Consider the following 23,315-nt stretch of genomic DNA (forward strand, 5'->3'; position numbering starts at 1 on the left):
TTTACCTTCCTGACGTAATTGGCAAACAAACTATACCGTTCGTCAGAATCTAATACAAATATAATCTCAAACATTTGGCAGAGAATGACTGTATCGTATCCTATGTTATCAATAAACATCATATTGAGTAATTGTAAATCGCATTGAACATGTCTATAAAATAAGCGGTATATAAATACATTATAAGTAGTAGTAGTCGATACGTGACACACAGATGTATATCGCATTCTAAAATTCAAGGCGCCTTTGAAAATATCTGTGCACTCTAGTGGCTGTTGACGTCTACCGAAACACCACAAGTCAAATGTGTCAACCATACATTAATCATTTTGCAGAATGATTCAACCTTCCTAACACTTCCTGCAAATGTACTCCTCGTTGACCTTCGGATTCACTATTTCTGGTTCAAATGGGAAATCCACCATGAAAGTTGGTTTTTATAAAAGCTAACAAATTAAAATAATAATATTAGTTTATTCTTATATAGCCCATTTCAGGACCGCACGCCCTCTCAAAGCGCTTTACAGATTTATTATACCCCGGTCATCGGACTCGGGCTTATCCGCACACAATGTGTACACATTCTCCACATTCTTGCTCAACACTTGCTCAACTTACCACCTCTACAGGATATGATAGAAACAAGTCAGTGAAAGTCCAAACAAAAATAAAGTTATAAGTTCTTGAAGCTGCGATCAATCAACATGAATTGGCTCTGTACATAAAATTTCATGAACTTTAATTTTCTTCGTTCTTCATGACGGAATATATATTTTTCCCCCATACAGGGATGTAATAGATACATATTTGCAACGACCATTATATATGGTGCATGTACCATTGTACATTTTCTCTAGGGAAAATAACTATTAAGGTTGTTTTATCGTACAAAGCAAATGGGAGGGGAGCTCACAAGATACGTCACATAATTGCGAATTTGTGTTTGGTTGATTGCAACTTCAAAAATGAATAAATTTGTTATTTGTAATCGGAATTCGCACAAACTGACCTGCTCTTCTCGTTGTTCAAGTTAATATCAAGTTCAAGTTCAAGTTTTATTTCCACATCCGATTAAAAAACAAAACAAATACAGTATATATGCATGTATACAATAATAAATGTTAAAATGAAACTTCTTCAATTGTAATCATAATGTGGTGGGGAAAACGGAGGCCAATGGCTTATCAAGGTTATTCCCTAAGATAATAAATTTTACATCATTTTTTTTTTTAACATCATTTTTATACTAAAAAAAAGATAGGAATACAAAGATTAAAATGACACAAAACATCAACATATAGAATTTAAACCAGACAAATGCATTACAAAAACAAAAACAAAGAGGGCATTTATGTAAAAATATTTACAATATATTTTAATAAAAAGAACCTCAATGAAATCATTACAAATATCAAGATCTGAACGTCTCCTAAAGTGCAAGCCAGTTTCTATTCAAAACGTGACTAAAAACCTACTTCTTCACCACGTTTCTCGCCTCACCCTTTTCCAACAAACTGATTGCTATTTATGTATACACATTCATTTTTGGTGTTCAGAAGAGTGATAATGAAGACACCGATCAACTGATCTGCGACATCAGCAACACAAATGAACGCCTCAAGTACTCTTATAGATTGTTTGTTGCCATCTATAACTCCTGAAGTTTGTTTCCCCTTTTCTGTAATTCTTCCTCTACCTTCTTCAAACCGTGTTCTCTGTTTTCTATTATGACAAAACTATGGCGCTTTACTCAAATCATTTATAATTTCGATCGACTCAACCTTTAATTTAAATTCTACAGCACAATAAATATTTCAATAAGTAAATGAATTAATCAATTCATATATAGATAGATTAATAGACAAATAAATAAATAAGTAAATAAATAAATGAACACAAATTATTAAATGAAACAATTTAATGATAACTCGTTATGGTTCGAGTGTTGATACCAAGTACTTCGAATCTCATAGCCGCAATATTTACAACCATTACAGGATGCAACATGACGTACCGTGCGGTTACTGGCTCAGGAAACAGTATGGTCACATATGTGGCAGCATCAAAATTTCCTGCATATGTCTGAAAAATAACGAAAACAAAGGATAATATTATTTCTAACAATTATAATTATAATGATAATTATGATAATCTGTTTTTTTTTCTCCATCAACCAAACAAAGCCTCATCAGTATTACTGCCGATTTTCCCAAGGGCCCTGCAATACATATAACCCCGAAAAACTTGGTACCCATTTACACCTGGGTGGAGAATGGCAAATGTTGATAAATGTCTTGCCTGGAATCACTTGTATTAGTATAACTCTTCTTTGAGAAGCGCAATAAGTCACAGAGATTTTATCTCCAAGGCACATGAATAATTTATTTTAATGGAATTTTTTCATATTTTGTTCGATACTTTCCATTAAATTTGCGTAAGTTATTCATCCCTTTGGATGTGTTAATATAAAATATGTGGATATGGAAGAACAATTGCATGCAAAAACAATTTTAAAATTTTTGAAAATATATAAGTATATAAGTAATAAAAAGAGCACGGATATAAAAGGTAGATGATAGATTTGAAGACAAAAAATGAAATAAGCATTTTCTGGAAGCGCGAAAATGACACTCACTTTTCGTACCCCGCACTGCTCTTCCAGAGCAAAGGTCCAATTTGTATTGTCCCTGGAGTAGGAGATTTGGAATGACGTAACCCTTTGGTCGTATCTGATCCGTCCCTGTATGATAACACCAGTTACTAGAGTATCCTCGCCGAGGTCGACCTTTTTGTAATTTTAATGATGAAAAGAAGATAAAATATTAATGAATCCAACGGCAGATTATTTTGCATTATTTTGATAACAATGCTAAGGACAAGCAAAATATAAAAACATGTGAGCCATTTGAACACATGTATTCAAGTATTCAATTTATTTCACATCACTTTAAAAACACATCAAAAGATATACAAACAAATCATAATGTTGTTTTCAATATGAGCAAACTGAAAGGGCTGGTCAGATTTGAATGAAAGCAATAGCGGGATTTTTGATTGAAGATACGCCTTTTAATGTTTTATTCAGGGTGGACTTTAAGAGGGAAATCTTTTTTTTTAATAGTTAAACTTGTTTATTATCATTATTACAAACATTTTTTACATTAATGTCTCTATTTGTAACATCGGTATTTGAACATGAACCAACGTCTATCATTTTATGGCATGTATCCTTGTACATTAACCTTATAATACATAATCATCTGAGTTGTCAGGAGTTCTGTCAAGGTGTATGGTGTCTACAGGCTTGACAGGATCCAGGTGATAGAATCTGAACGCAACTCTCTCTCCTCTCTCTCTCTCCTCTCTCTCTCTCTCTCTCTCTCTCTTTCTCTCTCTCTCCCTTTCTCTCTCTCTCTCTTTTATCTCTCTCTCTCTCTCTCTCTCTCCCTCTCTCTCATTATTCTTTGTTGACCTTTGGCTTTCCACTGTGCATTTTTTACATTATTATTAATGATGACGACGTCACCTCAAGCTGTGCTTATAACGAACCTTTTTTAAAAATATGTATATGGAATATTAAATCAAGATGATGACGATGATGATGATAACACTATTTAAGATATAATAATGATAATTATAATAATAACAACAACAATGATGATGATAATAATAACTATAACAATGATAATGATAGTGATGGTAATAAGTGATTAGTGATTCTGATAATAAGAGGCATGTTCGGTATCAAACACGAGACAAACGTCCGTCCGACACCGACGCTTACAACAACCATCCCAACGATAACTCCATCGTCACGATCACTCAACGGATCCAAGCTTGGGTTCTCATTATGGTAAAGAAATCGAAGGACACTGATTCATCAATAATTTTTATGTGTCATTATCAACAAAATGATGAATACTTTACCAGACCTGAATAAATCAAGCAGATATGACCTCACTCAATAATATAAAGCGCATGCTCGAAGCTGATCCGCACTTTTTTGTTCTTGTTGCGTGAAGAGCATACTAATATAGGAAGCATCGAACAAAAAAAGAATAATAATATTCATGACCTTCGGGCGGGTTGTAGGCGTGTGCAAATATCTAACCAAACATGGCGGAGCTTCACCTATACACATGAAATATATCATATTACAGTATATTATTCTTTATTTCATTCATACTTCTCATCAGTTAGCCCATATAGAAAGCCAGGTGAACCCTTTCTCACGTTCTTCTTCTGGTAATCTTCAAAGGGCTTGGGCTATGCAGCCTATCACGAAGAGAAGGTTGATTTTTTAAATACATTTCAGCTGTACACAAATGATTTCTTGATATATACACTTTATTCAAATTATCTCAACGCACATCTAGACATGCTAGAGCAAGTTACCTTAACCCACTCATTGTTGTCGCTATAGGCAGCGACCCATGCACCGGCAGATACCCATCCACTGCCGGGTTCCCCTGGATCAGGAACTTCATTCAACCTTCCTCTGTAAGCTTCATGGCTGGAACCATAGAACGATGACGAGGTCAGACTAGAGTCTGGTATCCGACCATCTTCCACGCCAAGCCCCTCACCGAGGACAGATGGAGTGCACCCAAGTTTCGCATCGAAGTTCAGCGACTCTGCAAAAAAAGGAAAAAAAGAAAGAAAGATGAAGTAACTAATAAACTTTCCTACTAATAAAAACAAACGAACAAGGAAGACAGAACAACAACAACAAAAAATGGAAAAGGAAAACAAAGAAGGAAAATTTGTGATTGGGGAATGGTATGAATGGTATGGTATTAACCAATAATTATCATGATTATGAAAATACAGGTTTGTTGATTTTTAACGTGTCAATAAAACATGAGTTATCTTTAGCAATATCTTTCTGTATTTCTCGAGCATTCGTGTGAGAGGATGATTATTTAATCACCTACAATATGGGGCCGGCCTGTCCGGGAGTTCACAAACTATACGATCCAACTACGACCCTATTTTGGAAGTATTTGCAACAACATTTGATTGGAACATTCAAACAAATCATGTACTAAATTAAATCTCAAAGATCGAGGGTCCGAGTAGTCATATGAATTATCTAATCTATTTTTTCGAGGCATTTGAAACTTAATTTCTGGAGGAAAGACAAGCTAAATCGGCTTAGACTCGTAGTGACGTCAGGCCAGTAGAGCGATAGTCTACGATGTGAAGCCGATTCGGCTTTGTTCTCACTAGAAGAATTAAATGCACTTAATTGGTATGGTGATGTTTTTTGTATCTCTCTCTCTAAGTGCCATATCGATTGACTTTGGAGATCATGCTGTTCCACAACCCTCGGTTCCTAGCCGTCTGTATTAGTACCACTCTCAGTTCTTTCACTCCTCTCTCTCTTCCAACAATATCTGCAGACTGTCCATCCAAAGTATCCTCCTTCTCCCCCTTCTTCAATACTCTTATTCTGGTCCTAACTCATTATTCGATTTGTCAGAATTTTGCCTAGCTTTGAAAATGAAGATTTAGCGAGAGCTATCCTTCTTTTGATCTCTGTCTCACATAGATTTCCATATCTAACATATTGAATTGCCATTTTTTCGAAAATCGGATCGCAGGAGGATGGTGTAGTATGCGGTGGGGCAGTTCTGCTGAACATGATAGAGGATCGGTCTTGATAGTACACTCAATCATTTGTGTGATTGATGGCACCCGTTAGCTCAAAGAAAAAAAAAACATGTTTAGCGTCCTGCTTTTTTGAAAAATAGGAAGGAGGCCCTTTTTTCTTTTTCAAAATGGCCGCTCAAAATTGCCGCTCGGTACATTTTCCCTGACAGTTGGGTTTTCTTTCAAGATGGCCGCCGACAATTTAAAAAAAAAATCAGAAATAGATCCATTTTAGCAGCGTTGTTCATGTTTTTTATTCTTTAAAAAAAAGAGGGGGAAAAAGAGGAGGCGGCCCCAAAAAAGGAAGCGGGTGCGGACGCTAAACATGAATATTTCTTTAAATGGCCTTACCGACTACCACCAAAATGGTGTCATATTTGCCACGACAGCCCACTGCACTATGTCTTGAAATATTATGTTCAGAACTGGCCATGATATCACATTATTACAGAAACTGTCCAGAAGCAATTGTGAAAGGTTGGCCTTGTAGAACATAACAAACATATGAATGATCAAAATTTGAAACAAAAAGCAAAAAGGAGATTAAACTACGTTGAAAGTCACATGCATTGCCCACAGAAATGGGTGAATGAGACTGCACACAAATGTTTCACCAGAATAGTCAAGTTTTGACCATTTCTTTGTATGAGAGCATTTTAAGAGCAATGCAGTTTGGGGACAATTCCTATAGTATTCTCCAACACTGACATTCCAAGAGAGGGAAAGCTCACAATTTTATTTTCATTTTTTTCAGCACTTACTAATATATATTTAAGCCTTCTCTTTTAGTAATGCCTAAACAAACAAAAAAAGTTGCATTGCCATTTTGGTGCCAGCACCTGGGTCGGTATGTTGATTTTTGTCGTGGCTTTTTTCCCTCTTTGGGCTGATATTTTCAGTTTTGAATGCTTTAATACATATTTTTTTCATTCATTAAATATTTTTTCCCCCAAAAAAAGGTTTAAAAAAAAACTTTAATGAAAAGCCGACGGTAGATTTTAATATTTTGGGCTTGGTCGCAAAGGGCAATACAACAACTTTTGTATTGCTTCATAGTCCTACTCTCCGTTTACCTATGGCATCAATATTATTATAGGTCACCTTTTTCATTTTTACCAGAAGCAAACCTTCTCTTTTGTTAACAGTTCTACGCTGCACTTACCAATAGCATCAGTTAGAGGTCCATACCCATATAGTTCCATCCTCAAAGAAAGGAAACCGTGATTGGTCTTTGGATAGATCCGGAAAAAGCGTCCGACTATCGGCCTAGCAAGCATGTGAGTCACATGGCTATCACGGTCATAATTTCCCGGAAATATCTATACAAAAACATGGTTAATGAGAATGACATTAAGTAATATTGCAAGGCAAACTCATTCTTAATGAAGCTCATCGTTAGGTCATAACCCTATACAGCCTGAGTGTTAATACAATGCTGACTACACCCCTTGTAGTCAAGAAGAGCCAGAGCGAATATCATTTTTTTTCCTTTTCTTTTTTTTTCCTTCTTTTTCTTCTTCAAGTCCATATTTCAGTATCCTAGACAGTATTGTGTAAAATGGAAGAGAGCTATACTGAGTTCAGCGCTCAGGGGTTGTCGAAACCTCCATATCAACATGGCTTGCTCAACCAAGGTGTCATTTTAGTGATTCTTGTTTCTTATCTAAAATTGAAGAAAAAAAATCCGTATTGGGTTGTAAGGTTTTATGATCTTCTGATGTTTTGATATAAATAGGCCTATATTATGATATTGATATTTTGAATTTTCTTCTGCCCATTACACTTTTTTAAAATCAACCATCATACATAAAAAGAGAAATGGGAGTTACTTTTCTCTATTTCCTGTTCCCCAGCTTTAGAACTTCAAAATAAATATGGCACAACTTAAACTTATTGTGACTTTTCAAAAACCTTGTCAACTTAATGATTTTTTTTCTCTCCAGGAGAGCTGCGGTATATTAATTTTGTGCATGATAATGATAATGGAATATGAAGGATTTTCCTTTTTGTTCCATTTATGTTTTATCCCTCTTATTTTATTTCTTTGTTTCAATCTATGTTACACTGGAAGGCTCTTTCTTTCTGTATCTCCTTCTTTTCTCCTTTGTTTTCCCTTCTTTACTTTCTCTCCCGGTTTGTTTACAAATCGTTTTGTTGATGGCATATTAATTTTGTTCGGTATTAATCATAAACTAACATTAGGTGGATATTTTTATCTTGAACATTTAACAAAAAAGCAGTTTACATTTGCAACCACTTGAACTGGGGATTAAAGAAGGCTTTTTGCTACCGTTATTAGTTAACATTTTCTGACCCTGGCATTCCATTTGATGTATAATATTTTATATATACTTGCTTAGTTGTCTGTTTTCTGATTTCTCATGTATTTTCTTTACTGCCAAATAAAATATAAATAATAATAACACTATTGATTTTATAAATTACAGTATATAAAAACATTGTTTTACCAACTTTTACTTCAGCAAGACAATCCAATCGGTTTATTTCTAAGTAATATAATTTTTTTCTCGTTTTGTTTGTTCATTTGGACAGGGTACTTTTTTGCAGCCATGGCACATTAACAAAGCTAACAAAGTTTCCACAGTCATATAGAGTTCCAACGAGGTTACATTGTATATCTCTGAACACAAAGACCACTGATTAATTGTTTTTGTAATGTAATTGAGGAACCGCAATTTTGAAATTACCTCAACTGATCCAGAGTATACATTCAAATAATCAGTCCAAGCCACGTTGTCAAAACTTGACGAAAAAGTGTATGACGTCACCCATTGATCAGCGTTATGTCTACCCTGAGTCGTTACGGCCGTTACGATGTAACTGAACTCAAATTGGACCTGCATCCATTGGTATTGGTCGGACGGGTATGCGATCCAGACTGTCTTAGCGTTCAGGCGGCCAAAACGGCTGCAATAGGACGCCGAGAAGCAGGATGATTCAGAGAAAGCCGAATCTGGAAGAGCACCACTTTCAAGGCCGAGTGGTTGACCAGATATATTACATGGGTTCACTGTTGAAAATTAAGTCAAGATAAAAAAAAAAGGTTATAACAGAGTAAAACGACATAGGCCTAGAAGTGAAAATAAAACACGAGAGTGAAAATTATATATCACACCGTAGCAAGTCATAAAACCGTCAGTATACACGGCGTGACAAAAATGCAACGAGATCATGATACTTAAAAAGCATCTTACCAACCTCGGTGAAATTTTGTAGGTGAGGTTTTATAATATGCCCTAGCTTGTCCTTAAATCTTATAAGGATATACAATCCAAGTAAATACTAAAGAGATAACATTATTTTGGCAAAATGTATAATTTGTGAAATGTTTACAAAGAGATCGCTTTCGTCTTTCGCGACAAATATTTTCATGAAGATATTGTCATGAACCTGTATTTAAAACATCTTTTAAGAACAAGATGCAAAAGAAATTATTTCAAGAAGGTTTTTACGTGAATTGTGAGTTACGTGCCTTTTCTATGCATTTACATTTCAATCATTATGACGAGCAATCACTATACAATAGGAAACACATGGCATTGTTTAAAGAAACTATTAAACTATTTTTCATATTCAACTCTTAAATTTAATTTATGTTATGCAAAAAACACTGCAGACATTCAATTACATTGATGTGTGAGAAAATGAAATTATTTTTAATTCTTAACCATTTTTGTACTAATAATTGATGTTAATTTAAGAGCTTGCAACGAAACGTTTAGGCGCTAGGTGTACGCTTATTGTGCAATGATGCAAATTAGTACACTTTCCTCGTAGCAATGACTTGTAACAATAAAATCGTTATGAAATATTGTAGCCCTACTCATGAGCTTTCATTAATTTATTTAATGAATGTTTAATGATTTGATTGTTGCACGTTGTTATTCATATAAGTACGTATAAGGTTCTACAGTTGTTATCTATATGTTTTTGTTTTAATTTGTATTTGAAATCCATCCTCAAGTTTCGTTTGCAATTAAGAAATAATAAGAAATAACAAGAGTTTGAAAATACTGCGTGTCATTACAAAAATATAATCATTATAAGTTAGTATTTTTCGCTCGAATTATTTGAAATTCACAGGATTACTCGGGGATTCTACTGCAGGTTATCAATGATTTTTTTTTCATCGAGGATGGTCGAGTATTTTTAAAGATGGTGCCAATCAAAATATCTCTCCATTTTTAAGACTCCCTGTAAATATATGTAAAACATGTTTTCATTTTGATGAATTTTTAATAATGAAGTTACTCTGTGTCAACCCTGTGTAGACAACGCATATTATCATTATATTATCAACACTATCATCATAATTATCGCTATTACTATCATTATTATTATTACGATTAACAGTATTAATATTATCATTATTATTTATTTTTATCACGATTACTTACATTATCATTATTATTATTATTATTATTATTATTACTCACCGGGGCAACACACAATGGAAATAATTTCACTCTCGTTTATCTGTCCCACTTTAGTCTCACTGTACCAGCAGTCGGTAATGTTTGTGGCATTAGCAGGGCATTTCACTGATTCGGCTTCAGCAGGAGCATCGATGGACGAGGACTCGTACAGTGGACCGCTCACCGTCGCAAATACTCCTTGTTCAATAAAGTTTAAGTGAAAAGTAGGATACCAGAGTAGTCACAATATTATTTTGAAGAAAATAAATGCAAATCACATCAAATTATTAACTTTATCGGGTACCACAAGAACTGATTTGTGACGACATGCAACATATATAATTTGGGTATGCCCCCAAAGCAAGAGTTTTGACAACTGGAAAGGATAAGAGAGAGATTCAAGTTGAAGAGGGAGAAAATCAACTAAAAATGGAATTTAAATCTCCAACTTTTACCATATTCTACATATACTTCTGATCGTGTCACCAGTGTTTGATGATTCTTTTTTTTAAATAGATCAATAAATAACTTAATATATAAACAGAGTGTATTATAATATTTGTAAAAAGACCCAAACACATCCATCATTAGAATCTCACAAATAAGGGGAAACAATATTTAGCAACTTTACACTTTCAAATACCTTGGGTACATTGTAGCATCAGATTGGAAAAGTGTTCATGAGATAAATGAAAGAATTGCAAATGGCAAAGGGTACACCTAATCAAATGGAATCCGTTATAAAAAAATTAGAACATTACCGTGAAGAAAAAAAATCGTAGCTTTAAATCGTTTATATCTGATTAGTTTTTATCTACGGATGTGAGTGTTGGACAATAGACAAAGACCTTGCGAGAAGATTAAAGGTCACATGGACCTGGTTCTTGAGAAAGATTATGAATGTAGCATGTACAGGAAAGATAACAAATAAAGAAGTGTTCATCAACACAATAAGAGAGAAGCAAATGCAATTTGTATTCACATTATCATACAGAAAGGATAAATTAGAAAAATATGTAATAATAATAATAAAAGTCAGTTTTTATATAGCGCTTATTACAATCACTAAGCGCTTCCAAACTTGTGAATTATTACCCCGGCTTTAGCTGTACAGCCATTACGGCGCTCTAGCATTTCAAAGAATTAATTCCTGTCAGGTACCCATTTACATCATCTGGGTTGAGTGTGGCAAATGTAGGTCAATGTCTTGCCGAAGGACATTAGTGTCGGGGCGGGTCTCGAACCGCGGACCTTGTGATCGACAGTCTGGCGACTAACCACTCGACCACGGCAACTTTACATAATATATTACCAGGGAAGATTGCTGGAAATAGAAGCAGGGGAAGGTAATGCTTTACATATTTGCAATGGCAGAACAAACTTGCAACCACAAATGAAATCAGCAATACCAGCTGATTAAGAAAAGCAGATAATAGACATAAATGGAGGGCCATTAACATGATAATGATAATGTCTTACCTTCAAACCCTAGATACTGACATGCCAATTGGGATAAGTTCTTGTTCCAATGATCTTCATGTACCAGCACGTATGTGTTAGGATTGGAGCGGGACGTTAAGGCAAGTGTTCCTTCATTTATCTTTTCACCAAGAAGCTTTAAAGAACGGATGGTTACATCTGAAGAGTTTTAAATCAAAATATGACAGATGTATTGAGGGTAAAATTGAAAGAGAATGGAACTACTTTAGTGACCTGGGAAAAACAAGACTTTACGGCGATTTAAAGTGTCTAAAGTATGTAACTTTCTCAGCTCTCTCATCAAACCGGAATATACAAATTAGTTTGCGTAGGGCGCTAAATTGTCCAACCCATTCTAACATCATAGTCCCTAAGTACTCAAATCTTAGTCATATTAGAACACGTTTGGTGTTTGTGTGAATGTAACTAGTGAATCATTGATGAACGATTTGTGATCTAGGAAGAGACAGTAATACCTGTTTGACACCCTCCCCCCCCCCCTCGCCACCTACTAATACCTGAATCTGCCTCTGCCATGTCACACTTAGCATACTCACACCTCGCTCTCCTCACAATTACATTCATCTCCATTTTAGACAAAGGTCCCCCGCCCCCATCCCTCCCGTACAACAAAAACCTTAACCTGCCTCTAGCCCTGTCTCACTTACTTTCCTCACATCTTTCACCAAAGTATCGATCTAAACAGAGACAGGTGAATCCTGTCTCTGTCTCCTCACACCTGCCTCCATGTAGACGAGGGTTTGAGCGGCGTGCACTCTTATCTTGCCATTGTCGCTCTCCTAACAAGTACATACATCTCCAATTTAGACAACGGTTTATCCCCCCCCCCCCATCCCTTCCATACCCCCCAAAGCTTTACTTCCCTCTTTGTCACTTACTTTCTTCACACCTTTCACCACGGTAGCGATCCAAACAGAGACAAGTAAATCCTGTCTCCGTCTCCCCGCAATTGCCTCCATGAAGACAAGGGTTTGAGCGGCATGCTGGTAACAGAAATAACACAGGGGGATAAAGATGGATAAGAAAATTGGTTATCCAAGGGTCTAATACATTTATTAAAAAAACAGAGTGTCTCTGAAAAAAGGGAACACAAGTTTGTCCACATCAACATTTACCCTAAGCCCCTCCCCTCTCTCTCTCTCTCTCTCTCTCTCTCTCTCTCTCTTTCCCCCTGTAGAACAGCTACTGCCGCAGGGACGTAAAGGGTAGCACAGTAAACTTTAGTTAATGAAATGTATACATCATAATTTATATCACACTTAAATGGATTCACAGCCTTTTACGTATAAATTCGTCTTGTGTTTCGAAATATTAGAGCAGGCTTTTCGGTAGACGGTTTTGTATTATGCGACATAATATGCTCCTATAAAGATTTGAATGGATTCTATGTGGGTGTGATTCGTTATATTTCAATTACAGTCGACATTTTATTTTCGTCCGAATCATTATTAATAACTCACTGTTTCCCTAACACAAATTCTACCCGGTTTTCTATACGATACATCGAAGATGGCTTGTTCAAAAGTAATCAAATCCGATACAACGTTAGATGCAGTTAATCGCCATTTACTGGATTTTTTCTTGAAAATTGACATTGTCATTGTTGAGGGCATGTGGTGGGGTTTAAGACAGACCTAATCAATGTGTTATCTTACGTGTGAACACCTAGCGTAAATGAAAAGACCCCTTCAATAAACTGTCAAACCAAAACGAAAATGTATCATTATGTATAATGTTTCATACACTTTTTATCAGGAAAAAATCATAGTAAAAATGCTTGGCTTATCATGTTTACTTTTCTTTTATAATTATGTCAACCATTCATTTGAAACTTTAAGTTTAAAGTGATAAGCCTCTAGTATGCATGAGACATTTAGTGGAAAATGAATTTTGAAAAGTTGACAAGAGCCAATTTGAACTGAGGAAGCTTTGCATAATAGAATGGTACGAAAAGAAAAAAACAGCCTGGAAGTCAAAAGGTTATAACTGTCTGGCGATATCACAAATATTTCTTGTTTATCCAGGAAAGGCTCTTCAGCATTAATTCTATTCTTCATTGGGGCCCTGCAATTATCCTACGGTAAGTTGTCGATTTCAAAATATTACCCTTTAACATCTGGGTGGAGAGAGGCAAGTATATGTTGCCAAGCACATTTCAGTGCCGGCCTAGGATTCGAATCCTTTACGGTTGGTTTGAGAGTCAATTTAATTAGCCACTATAATTATTGCGACACTCCTTTACGTGAATCTAAACTTGTAATTAAATTGAATGAATAACGTTTTTGTAATATTATGCCTGGTCACGATAGAATGGCAATTCACAAGCTCGGATTTTGTTATGATAAAATGGTTCTTTTTCAGTGCCAAATACAATAACAAGCTAGAAATGATCCCGTGGAGGGCAGCAACACGTCCATCGTATCTTCAATATTGCAGGAGATTGGATGGACATCAATCCAACAGAGACGAGAACACCTTCGCTTTGTGATGTTCTACAAGATTCACAACCAGCTAGTTCCATTCAACTCAGAGGCACACATCACCAAATCCATCACACCAACAAGAGTTGTTCACACACAAGGGTATCTCCGACCTCAGTCCAGGACTCAGCAACACCAGAACTCCTCCATCCCTAGAAATGTGAGGACATGGAACACCCCATCCAATGTCGTGACAGCCCTATCTGTCGAAGCCTTTTGTCTCCAATAGACGAGAGGCTTCAGCAGCGAGATCCAAGGCTGCTTTTACTTGCACCTTGTTAATTAATGGCACATGCACCCTATCCTTTTGACGAACGCTACACCAAAGTTCTTCGAGATTGAAGGAAGCAGCGAAGAAGAAGAAGAGGAAAAAATATGAATTACGATTGCGTTTTTTCGGCTCCAACGTTGTTTTTCAAGTACATTTTTCCGAAGGTCTATAATTCCGAAGGTGCATTATTCCGGAGGTAGTCATTCCGATAATTCGTATATTCCGATAGTTCGTGCTTCCGAAAATGAAAAGCTTACGTAATTTCGAAAATGACGTAGAACCAACAATAATGTTTATCGGAATTACTAACCACCCGAAAAACGAGCTCTTTTTCATTTTCCGAACTACATACTCAAGGAAAAATTAACGCTCTTTCAACCATGGAATTAGGAACTTCCTGGTTTTGGGAAATTCATTTTTTCGGATGTACGAAACTTGGGAGATATAAACCTTCGAAAAAACGAGGCCTCAACCTTGTTTCGTGCCACCTCATTTCGAGGATTGTGCATGTAAACGCTACCTGGTTCGGTGCAATAGTAATGCCGGACATCATCAGAAATCGGAAGGTCTGTCGGGAGGTTGGATATTAACCAGTCTAGATCGGGTTGCACGAGTTTCGGGATTAATTGTACAGTCTCCCCGCTCTCCAGAGTGATCAAAGGACATGACGTCATGGTCACATGAGGACAGACGTCATGTACGTCATATGATGCTACAATGGAAATCAATGAAAGAATGAATAAATTAATAAATAGATCGGTAGATAAATAAATAATTGAAGGGAAAGTTGAGTTCTGTTTTCAGACCGCAAATGCCTTCAAAGTGCATGGTTATTGGTCTTATTCTTATCTATGACATTTCTAGTGCCCTTTTAGAACCTAAAATTGCTATGAAGGTAATTTTAGACCCTCAAATGTGTGAAATGGAGCCAATACGATCAAACCAATGCAGCTCCACTTTAAAAAAAATATGGTGACCGTTAATTAATTATTTAATTAAAAAAAAAATACATTGGCCGGCTGGTGGGCGTATAATAAGCAACACGAAAATGCCAACAAAAAAGCCAACATCGGCATTGACTGAAATACGACGTAATTTTTTCAACGGCTTTTTCAAATTATCTAATAATTGTAGTGGTACACAAGTACACTGTCGCTCATAAAGGTGGAATATTTTTGTTTTATCCCAATTTATGGAATTATTTTAAAAATTGTTTAAAAATAATAGATCTAGATAATAGTATACATTCTCAGATTTTATTGAATAATAATTTGCCAATGTGTGTTTTGCGTGACTGCTAGAGCATGTGTATGCTATTATGCTTATCAACTAGGGGACCTATGCCCTTAAGTCATAAATGACAGTAATGAGGATTAATGCCCCACAAAAGGGCACTTTATAGCACATCGACACGGTTTTGATCCTGGGGCCTCACAGTAACGAGGCTATTGCTTTGTCACTGAACCATGACTGTGCGCAGCGGGGGCTAGGGTAGGGGGCAGTTTCCATAAATTATAAAAAACACAGAAAATGCAATAAATTTTCAATAATTTATTGCATTTTACCCCGGTTCCCAACATAAACAAATCTTTTGTGTGCCCATGCCTTGAGCCATAATGCATGGCCGTCTAGAGGATTTCTTTATGTTTGGGACCAGGGTAAAATGCAATAAATTATTGAAGATTTATAACATTTTCTGTTTTTTATTTTATTTATGGAAACTGCCCCCTACCCTAGCCCCCGCTGCGTACAGTCATGGTTCAGTGACAAAACAATGGCCTCGTAACTGTGAGGCCCCAGGATCAAAACCGTGTCGATGTGATATATTAGTGCCCTTTTGTGGGGCATTAATCCTCATTGCTGTCATTTATGACTTGAGGGGGTAGGTCCCCTAGTTAATAAGCATAGTAGCATACACATGCCTTAGCAGTCCCGCAAAACAAACATTGACAAGTTATTATTCAATAACATCTGAGAATGTATACTATTATCTAGATCTATTATTTTTAAATAATTTTTAAAATAATTCCATGAATTGGGATAAAACTAAAATATTCCACCTTTATGAGCGACAGTGTATTATAAATCGTTATATTTATGGATATTTCAGCCGTCTCTGAACCGATTTTGATCAAACAAAGATAATTTTGTCATTTAAATTGTATGTGCTTTCAAATTGGACTCTCAGTTTTTCATTATCTCACAAACAATTATTTTGTGTAGCGCCCTCTGCAACAGAACTCAACTATCCCTTTAAACCTATTTATGAATATAGAAGTAGATGTTAATAAATTAATGTATAAACAAATAAATAAACAAATATATAGTAATGAATAAACAAATAATTAAATAAGTATGAATAAATATAAACAAATTCAAAATGACTAAGCTATGTAAGGGGTATGGAAACGACAATTGTCTTGTTCTAGTTGTTAAGATAAGTAAGTGATAATTAAAAATAACACGAAATACACTCATGAAAGAAAAATTAACGCTATTGCCTTGGGATAATTTGGTTTTTATTGAATATCTACGCGTGAAAATGATTGAACTTACATGTATTTCAAAATAACAAAAAAATAAACGAGGAAGCAAAAGAATAATAATAATATCAAGATGTCCATTTATATAGCGCAGCTACCATATAAACATGCTGTACTGCGCTCATAGACATGAGTTAGTATAAGCATAAACTTGACAGAATTAATGTGCAAGTTATACTGAAAATATGCTGGTCTATGAAAGGCTTATACCTGGGTCTGCCATTAAAATTCTTATTAAATTTTTAATGGCAATTCGATTAATAATTCCACTGTGAAAACACAACTTAGAAGAATGTATTTGATAGGTTATTAAAAATCTAATGTATGTATATGACGTTCTATATCATACGGATATTTTTGTTATGTTACATGGAAATTATCATTCAGTTGTCCCTTAATCCCATTAAGTTGATGTGTGCGTGTGTGTGTGTGTGTGTGAAGAGGGGAAGATGGGTATTTGAACGAGCATAATATATTTTGCAATGACGTGAAATGAAACGTAGCTACAGATAGAACTTTTTTATAATAATATAGGAAAATAATAAGTGCACCCCCACCCCCACACGCACACACACCCTCACTAGTTTGGCGGCTCCTGACAATAACGTCCAAAATAATACATGAGGGTGTTCGTTCATTGCTAATGCTAATTGTTAATGCTAATGCTGATTGCTAATTGTCATTAGGGATAGATCTACCAGTCCTTTATCAATACAGAGCCTCATCTAAATTATGCAGGACCCCAACCACCCACCCACTCAACGAGAACTTTCAATTTAACTGTTCAGGTTTACGTCTATGCGCATGCACCGCGCAAACAGGAAACCTGTTTCACGCAATCATTTGTCCCTAACGCCATTCATCTATTTAAAGGTACTATGTCCCATGATTTGCAGGCCCAAAAAATGAAAAGGTTAATTTCCAACGGCATTTGAAAGATAATACTAATTTAGAACTTCCCTCAAAACGAAAGGGATTGAAAATGTCTTTTTGTGGGAGAATAATGACTGATAGTTGTCGAATCGAATTTAGGGATTGCAGTCGTTTTATTAAATAGTCTGATTTTCAGACCCTTGTACCGAATGGTCAAACGTTTTGTGCTGCGCAAAGATTCCATCAGTTTAATTTTGGCCATTACAAGAAGTGGGTTATTGATGTAGACAAATGCTCATGTACCCTTTACAGCTCATTTATGTATGTTATTTTCAAAGTAAAAAAAAGTCAATTAATAATGTCTGACAGTGAAGTCTAGGAATTAAACGGGTTTCTTTGCATATTTTGAACACTAGGATACTGCTAACGTTTAAGTTTCACAGATAGGACATACTTGACATATTCATAATTCCTGCAAAGTTCTACATAATTTGATGTTGGCTGCAAAATGGAAACACTACCTTTACCGCCCAAGTCCGGAGTTTGTCACCTCAAACGTAAATACTAGTTTCAATTCATGTATTTGTTCGGAATTATGTCAGGGCTCATAACACTTAAATTATCCACATTTTCAAATAAACACACAGGAAGCTTAAAGGTTTGAATCAACTTGAAATGGTAACATGGATGTAGTTTATAAGTATACTGCAATTAATGTATAAATGTTTGTCTGTCTTCCAATGTGATAATTATTTTCAGAATGTTATTATGTTTCTGATGAAGTACATTTACTAATATTGTAGTGTGTATTTCTTCTTGTTTTATGTACATGTACAATGTATGTAAAACCAGTGATAATTTCTTTTTCCTGAATGGACAATAAAAGGCAATTAAATTGAATATTATTATTTGCATTCGTTGTCAAAGGCTGTTTTAGAATGTTTTTATTCAAGAATTATTTTAGGAGGTTACCTGTTGCAGGAGATAATATGTTCACGATGAGGAAACAGGTTGTCCAAGAGTAAGTCTGGTGAAAGAAAAATGAAACATTGCAACATTGAATTATATATGGGCCTACCGAAAAGAAATTGATCAGTGAAGCTGAAATATTCATTTCGTGCATAACATTCTCTTTGCATTCTTTTTTTAAAAATCTCTCTCTCCCTCTCCTTCCATTTATGCTCACCCCGTCTCTCTCTCTCTCTTTCTCTCTCTCTCACTCTCTACTCTCTCCCTTAATCTTTTCGACCCTCTCATCTTGACTTCTCTCCTTTCCCTCTTCAGTCTTCAATTGCCCGTTCCGTTTCTTTGTTCTCCGATCTTGTTGGTTTTTTCAAGTAAAATGATTTCGCTTTCCTTGCTCTCTCTCTCTCTCTCTCTCTCTCTCTTTCTCTCTAACTATCTATCTATTTCCCTATTTTCTCCATGTAAGTCATAAATAATTAGCTAGACTTGTCGCGTTGATTGACCGTCTAATCAATAAGTGCAATGCATGTCCTTCGTGCGCAATCTTAATTATTTTATAAGATGGGTCGATAATACGAGTATAAAGTCGAGAAATTGACTAAAAACCCGATCGCTTTGGTAATAATAATTGCAGGGCCTTCAGGAAGAACAGTATTGAAGCTGATGAGACTTCCCTTGGTCAACAATGTTATACAGTGTGAGTCAAAAAGAAATAAATTTACACCCAGAAAATTGCTAATTATTTTAGAAATCATCTTTGAAAGTAAATTATTATGCATCTTATGAAAGACCGTTTTATCCCAAATCATTTGGAATCATTTTTGTGTGGTATTTGTTCACGCTTGGATGAACAGGCGGCATTGTTTGCGAGAGTGCAAAAATCGACTTGGGATTAAAGTGAGAGAATGAATTGAATGTATCAAATGAGATGCATTGCATATGCTTTTTTCACACACACACACACACACACACACACACGCACACACACGCGCGCGCACAACAATGTTCGTTGATATTCGATATTTGATATGTGTGGCATGATTAATTTTGTTCGGGATGTCATTTGGATCTGCAAAGACCGAATTAATACCCAAATCCCAATTGTTTGATTCAAACATCACATAAGCAACTTTTGTGCAAGTCGATTTTTGCACTCTCGCAAACAATACCTCCTGTTCATCCAAGCGTGAACACATACCACACAAAAATGATACCTAATGATTCGGGATAAAACACTCTTTCAGATGTATAATACTTTACTGTTCATAGATGATTTATGAAATAATTAGCAATTTTCTAGGTGTAAACTTTTTTGGACTCACACTGTATATGGTAGGCCTAAAACCCTGCCCGTTTGTTACTTTATGCTCGCCTTTCTGCGTAAACTAAGGGTAAGTTAATGAAGAGTCTTCCAAAGCCCACCGCACATTTTACGATCTCACCACGGTCCCATTCTGGAAGAACTTACAATAGCATTTTATATGAACATTCAAACTTCTAAAATCTTAATGATCGATTATTTAAACAGTCATACGATTAATGAAATTATTATTTCAATTAATTTCAAGCTTCCTTGGAGGAAACAATCGTAGTAGCGTCATACCAGTAGTGCGTTTGTCTACGATGTGAAGCCGATTCGGCTTTTATTCTGACTAGAAGGCTTAAATGCAGTCAAATTCCGGTTGTTAGTATTCTTACCATTATTCATAAAACCAATATCTTGAAGTTCGGATCGCGCGAAGAACGTACACTGTGCGGTGAGCTTACCATATTACAAGAATCTTTCTTTCCATTGCGGTGAATACTTTGAGTCAACTTTGTACATGATCAACAAAATATGTACAAAAGTAAAATAGTCTTAAAAATGAAATAAAAACTCCCGATACTTTCTTTGATGAATTAAGTTTTGTTTCTCTTGATTTATAACATTTATATACTTTTCCATTGTATACATTTCCGCCATTTCGTGCATCAGTATTCCCGTATAATTGATATAAAAAGCACTTCAAAGCTTTAAAAATCGGCATATTTTGTATATGGTCGTGACTATAGGCCACTATAGGCAGACCCGTGTATCGACCTTTGGATTGATTTACATACAAATTTATAAAAAACTTTCACTTGTTTATACATTTAACTATTATGAAAATACATTTTAAAGTAAATGAATAGTTAGCCTGCAAATTAAAACAATTTGGAAACGTTTTAAATAATTATCACTCTATTAAGCCTATATACAACAAACCAGTGAGGAATCTTTGGGTGAGTCACAAAAATTGCATTGAGCATAAGAATGTTTTAGTTCGCACGGTACATGAAACCAAAAAAAGGCGAAGTTTTATAGAAAAAGGCATATGATATTTGTGTAGAAAAAAAATCATTACAAAATTCACACACCCTCACCAACACACGTCTATATGCAGGGAGAGAGAGAGAAAAAAACGTTTGCGTAATAAATTTTTAGATTTATTCAATATCGAACGATACAAATGATTGTTTGAGAATATACTTCTTTTTCATCGTGAAAACATATACAAATAGCTGAATACATGTACAATTTATAAATGACGATCGAAAAAAAAATATGAATGAAATCAGTTTTAATGTACTACCCTACCCCAAACAAAACCCACTGATATCTACAACTCAGTCATTCACACACGTACACACTGGCGTACTGATGGAGAGGGGGAGGGGGGGGGGGGGACTTTGGGGTAGTTGCCCCCACCCCCACCCAAATAAAGTAATTCAAACCAGGTAAATTTCTAATTCGATTCCAGTGATTTACAAATTTTTCTGAAATTACATGATTTTCCGGTTTTTTCTCACTTAAATAAAAATACTATCGTATGTTTAAAAAAATTTCATTCATTTCTCCCAATGCACGCGTGCTACGCTCGCTCGCATTTACAGTTGATGTAATTATATTTCTTATTAAATATCTTTTCAGTCTTTCATGATTAGAATGTGCTTAAAACCCCAAACAGAATTGTTTGATTTTCCGTTTTATTATAAGATGTAGTTTTTCGCACTGCGACCTCAAAAATATTTATATTTTTGCTCACTTGATTCGCTCGCTCGCAAATAAATATATTCAGACCATCACACCCAACTTCAAATTAGGATGCTTAAGCAGTATCTTGGACCATGTAAAGAGAGAAAAAACATTGAAATCATCCCTAAAAATGTAATCACAATGTAGGGGTATATACCAATGTCTTAAAATTGCATATTTTCACTTTGAGGTTTTCCTTTGTAGGTGCCCATTTTTCCAGAAAGTGCCCCTTTTGTTGGTGCCCCCCTTCCACTTTGGAAGACGCTCCACCGCCGCTGAATAATGGGTGGGATATTAACTTATCATCTCATCGCTCAATGTGTGAAGAACATTAATGTAGGCAATCAATATAGTGGGTATAGATGCAAAATACTCTAGCCTCATAAATAATCAACATAACAAAACCAGTACGCCATAGCTACAACGTAGTTTGTATGCCGACATCTTGACCGTTATCGTCAATATCCGCATCCCCCTTAAAAAGAACAATTTTTGTGCCATCTTCCAATATTTGTGTGTGAGCTATCATCATAAGAAAGTTTCATTGTGTGTGGTCGGCATATGTACACATCCGATCCTTTTAATATAACATGAGTGTAACAGGTATAACCAGTGAAACTAGTGAGATCCTTAATACAATAAAAGTCATTTGTCAGCGACCTCGAATAACTCTTTAAAAAAATTTAAACAATAAACTCAATTAAAAAATATAAAAAGGGGGTATATGTCATAAAATTTTTCGTACATGATCGATCTACCCTCGAAATTAACTATCAGAATTGTGAAACATAACATAAAGCACCCTTTTTTTAGCTTCCAAAACCGGGCATTACCTCTGATACATATTTTTTCATAGGTTGTTTTTCTATAAAAAATAATCAGAAAACTTTTATTCTTACCTTCATGATACTTGTCCATCCTTTTTTACCGTGAGCAGACATGATGATATTCGATCGCTGTGACAACCTGAGTTCTATAGCCCTATTGTGTTCGCAAATCAATCCATATATACGGGATATGAGCCTGCCAATGTCTTTGATGAATTACTGGTGAAACAAAATTGTATCTTATGCGAAAGGAGTAGCGCCCGGTCGGTTGCAAATGCAGGAGATGATTGCAATGATTCTGATAAGCAGTTACTACTGTAGAGGGCGTATTCCGATGGCATTACAGGTAGGTTCGACGTGCATCCATTTTTACAAACCCCACTGCGCATATTCTTAATTGCTATTATTGACAAAGATATTGTAATATTATCAGATTTGAACATTCTAAAATTTAATGTCTTCTTGGTCAGTTTCTTAACTGGATGGCGGAGTAAATATTGCGGGTTTATTGATGGCCTTTAATCGAAAAGAAAAATCGGTTTCAAATCGTACGCATGCAGCCGTGTGTTCATGAGTCTGACTCCATAACGACTCGCAACCGTACTTGAGCCCAAAACAACCGGACGTTCAATTATCATATTAACTAGTATGAGGCTAGCAAGAATCTCACTCGAGAATAGTTTACATGTTTGAGTTTTCATAAGTAAGTTCT

General features: G+C 35.5%; 1 protein-coding gene and 1 long non-coding RNA gene across 2 annotated transcripts; both read right to left on the reverse strand.

The window, feature by feature from the left end:
• Positions 1 to 607: 607 nt before the first annotated feature.
• On the reverse strand, positions 608 to 4,812 carry LOC115920145. The gene is made up of 3 exons (XR_004062199.1): positions 4,396 to 4,812; positions 2,636 to 2,785; positions 608 to 2,082 (listed from the first exon to the last, which is right to left on the reverse strand). It is a non-coding gene; the product is annotated as an uncharacterized LOC115920145 (long non-coding RNA).
• Positions 4,813 to 7,487: 2,675 nt separating this feature from the next.
• On the reverse strand, positions 7,488 to 22,717 carry LOC115920385. The gene is made up of 7 exons (XM_030976108.1): positions 22,676 to 22,717; positions 12,448 to 12,571; positions 12,236 to 12,367; positions 11,568 to 11,726; positions 10,110 to 10,286; positions 8,361 to 8,683; positions 7,488 to 7,505 (listed from the first exon to the last, which is right to left on the reverse strand). Exons 1-7 carry the CDS (start codon positions 22,715 to 22,717, stop codon positions 7,488 to 7,490), a joined length of 975 nt encoding a protein of 324 aa, XP_030831968.1.
• Positions 22,718 to 23,315: the final 598 nt, after the last annotated feature.

The sequence above is a fragment of the Strongylocentrotus purpuratus genome, unplaced genomic scaffold (assembly GCF_000002235.5).
Source record: "Strongylocentrotus purpuratus isolate Spur 01 unplaced genomic scaffold, Spur_5.0 spur5_scaffold_8, whole genome shotgun sequence".
Lineage (NCBI taxonomy): Eukaryota > Metazoa > Echinodermata > Echinoidea > Camarodonta > Strongylocentrotidae > Strongylocentrotus > Strongylocentrotus purpuratus.

Coding starts and splice junctions, on each gene's coding strand:
- LOC115920385 (XM_030976108.1), bottom strand. CDS start 22,717: ATGTCTGCTCACGGTAAAAAAGGATGGACAAGTATCATGAAG. Junction 12,572..22,675: donor GATGGACAAGTATCATGAAG/GTAAGAATAAAA, acceptor TTCTGTTACCAG/CATGCCGCTCAAACCCTTGT. Junction 12,368..12,447: donor AGTAAGTGACAAAGAGGGAA/GTAAAGCTTTGG, acceptor TGTACTTGTTAG/GAGAGCGACAATGGCAAGAT.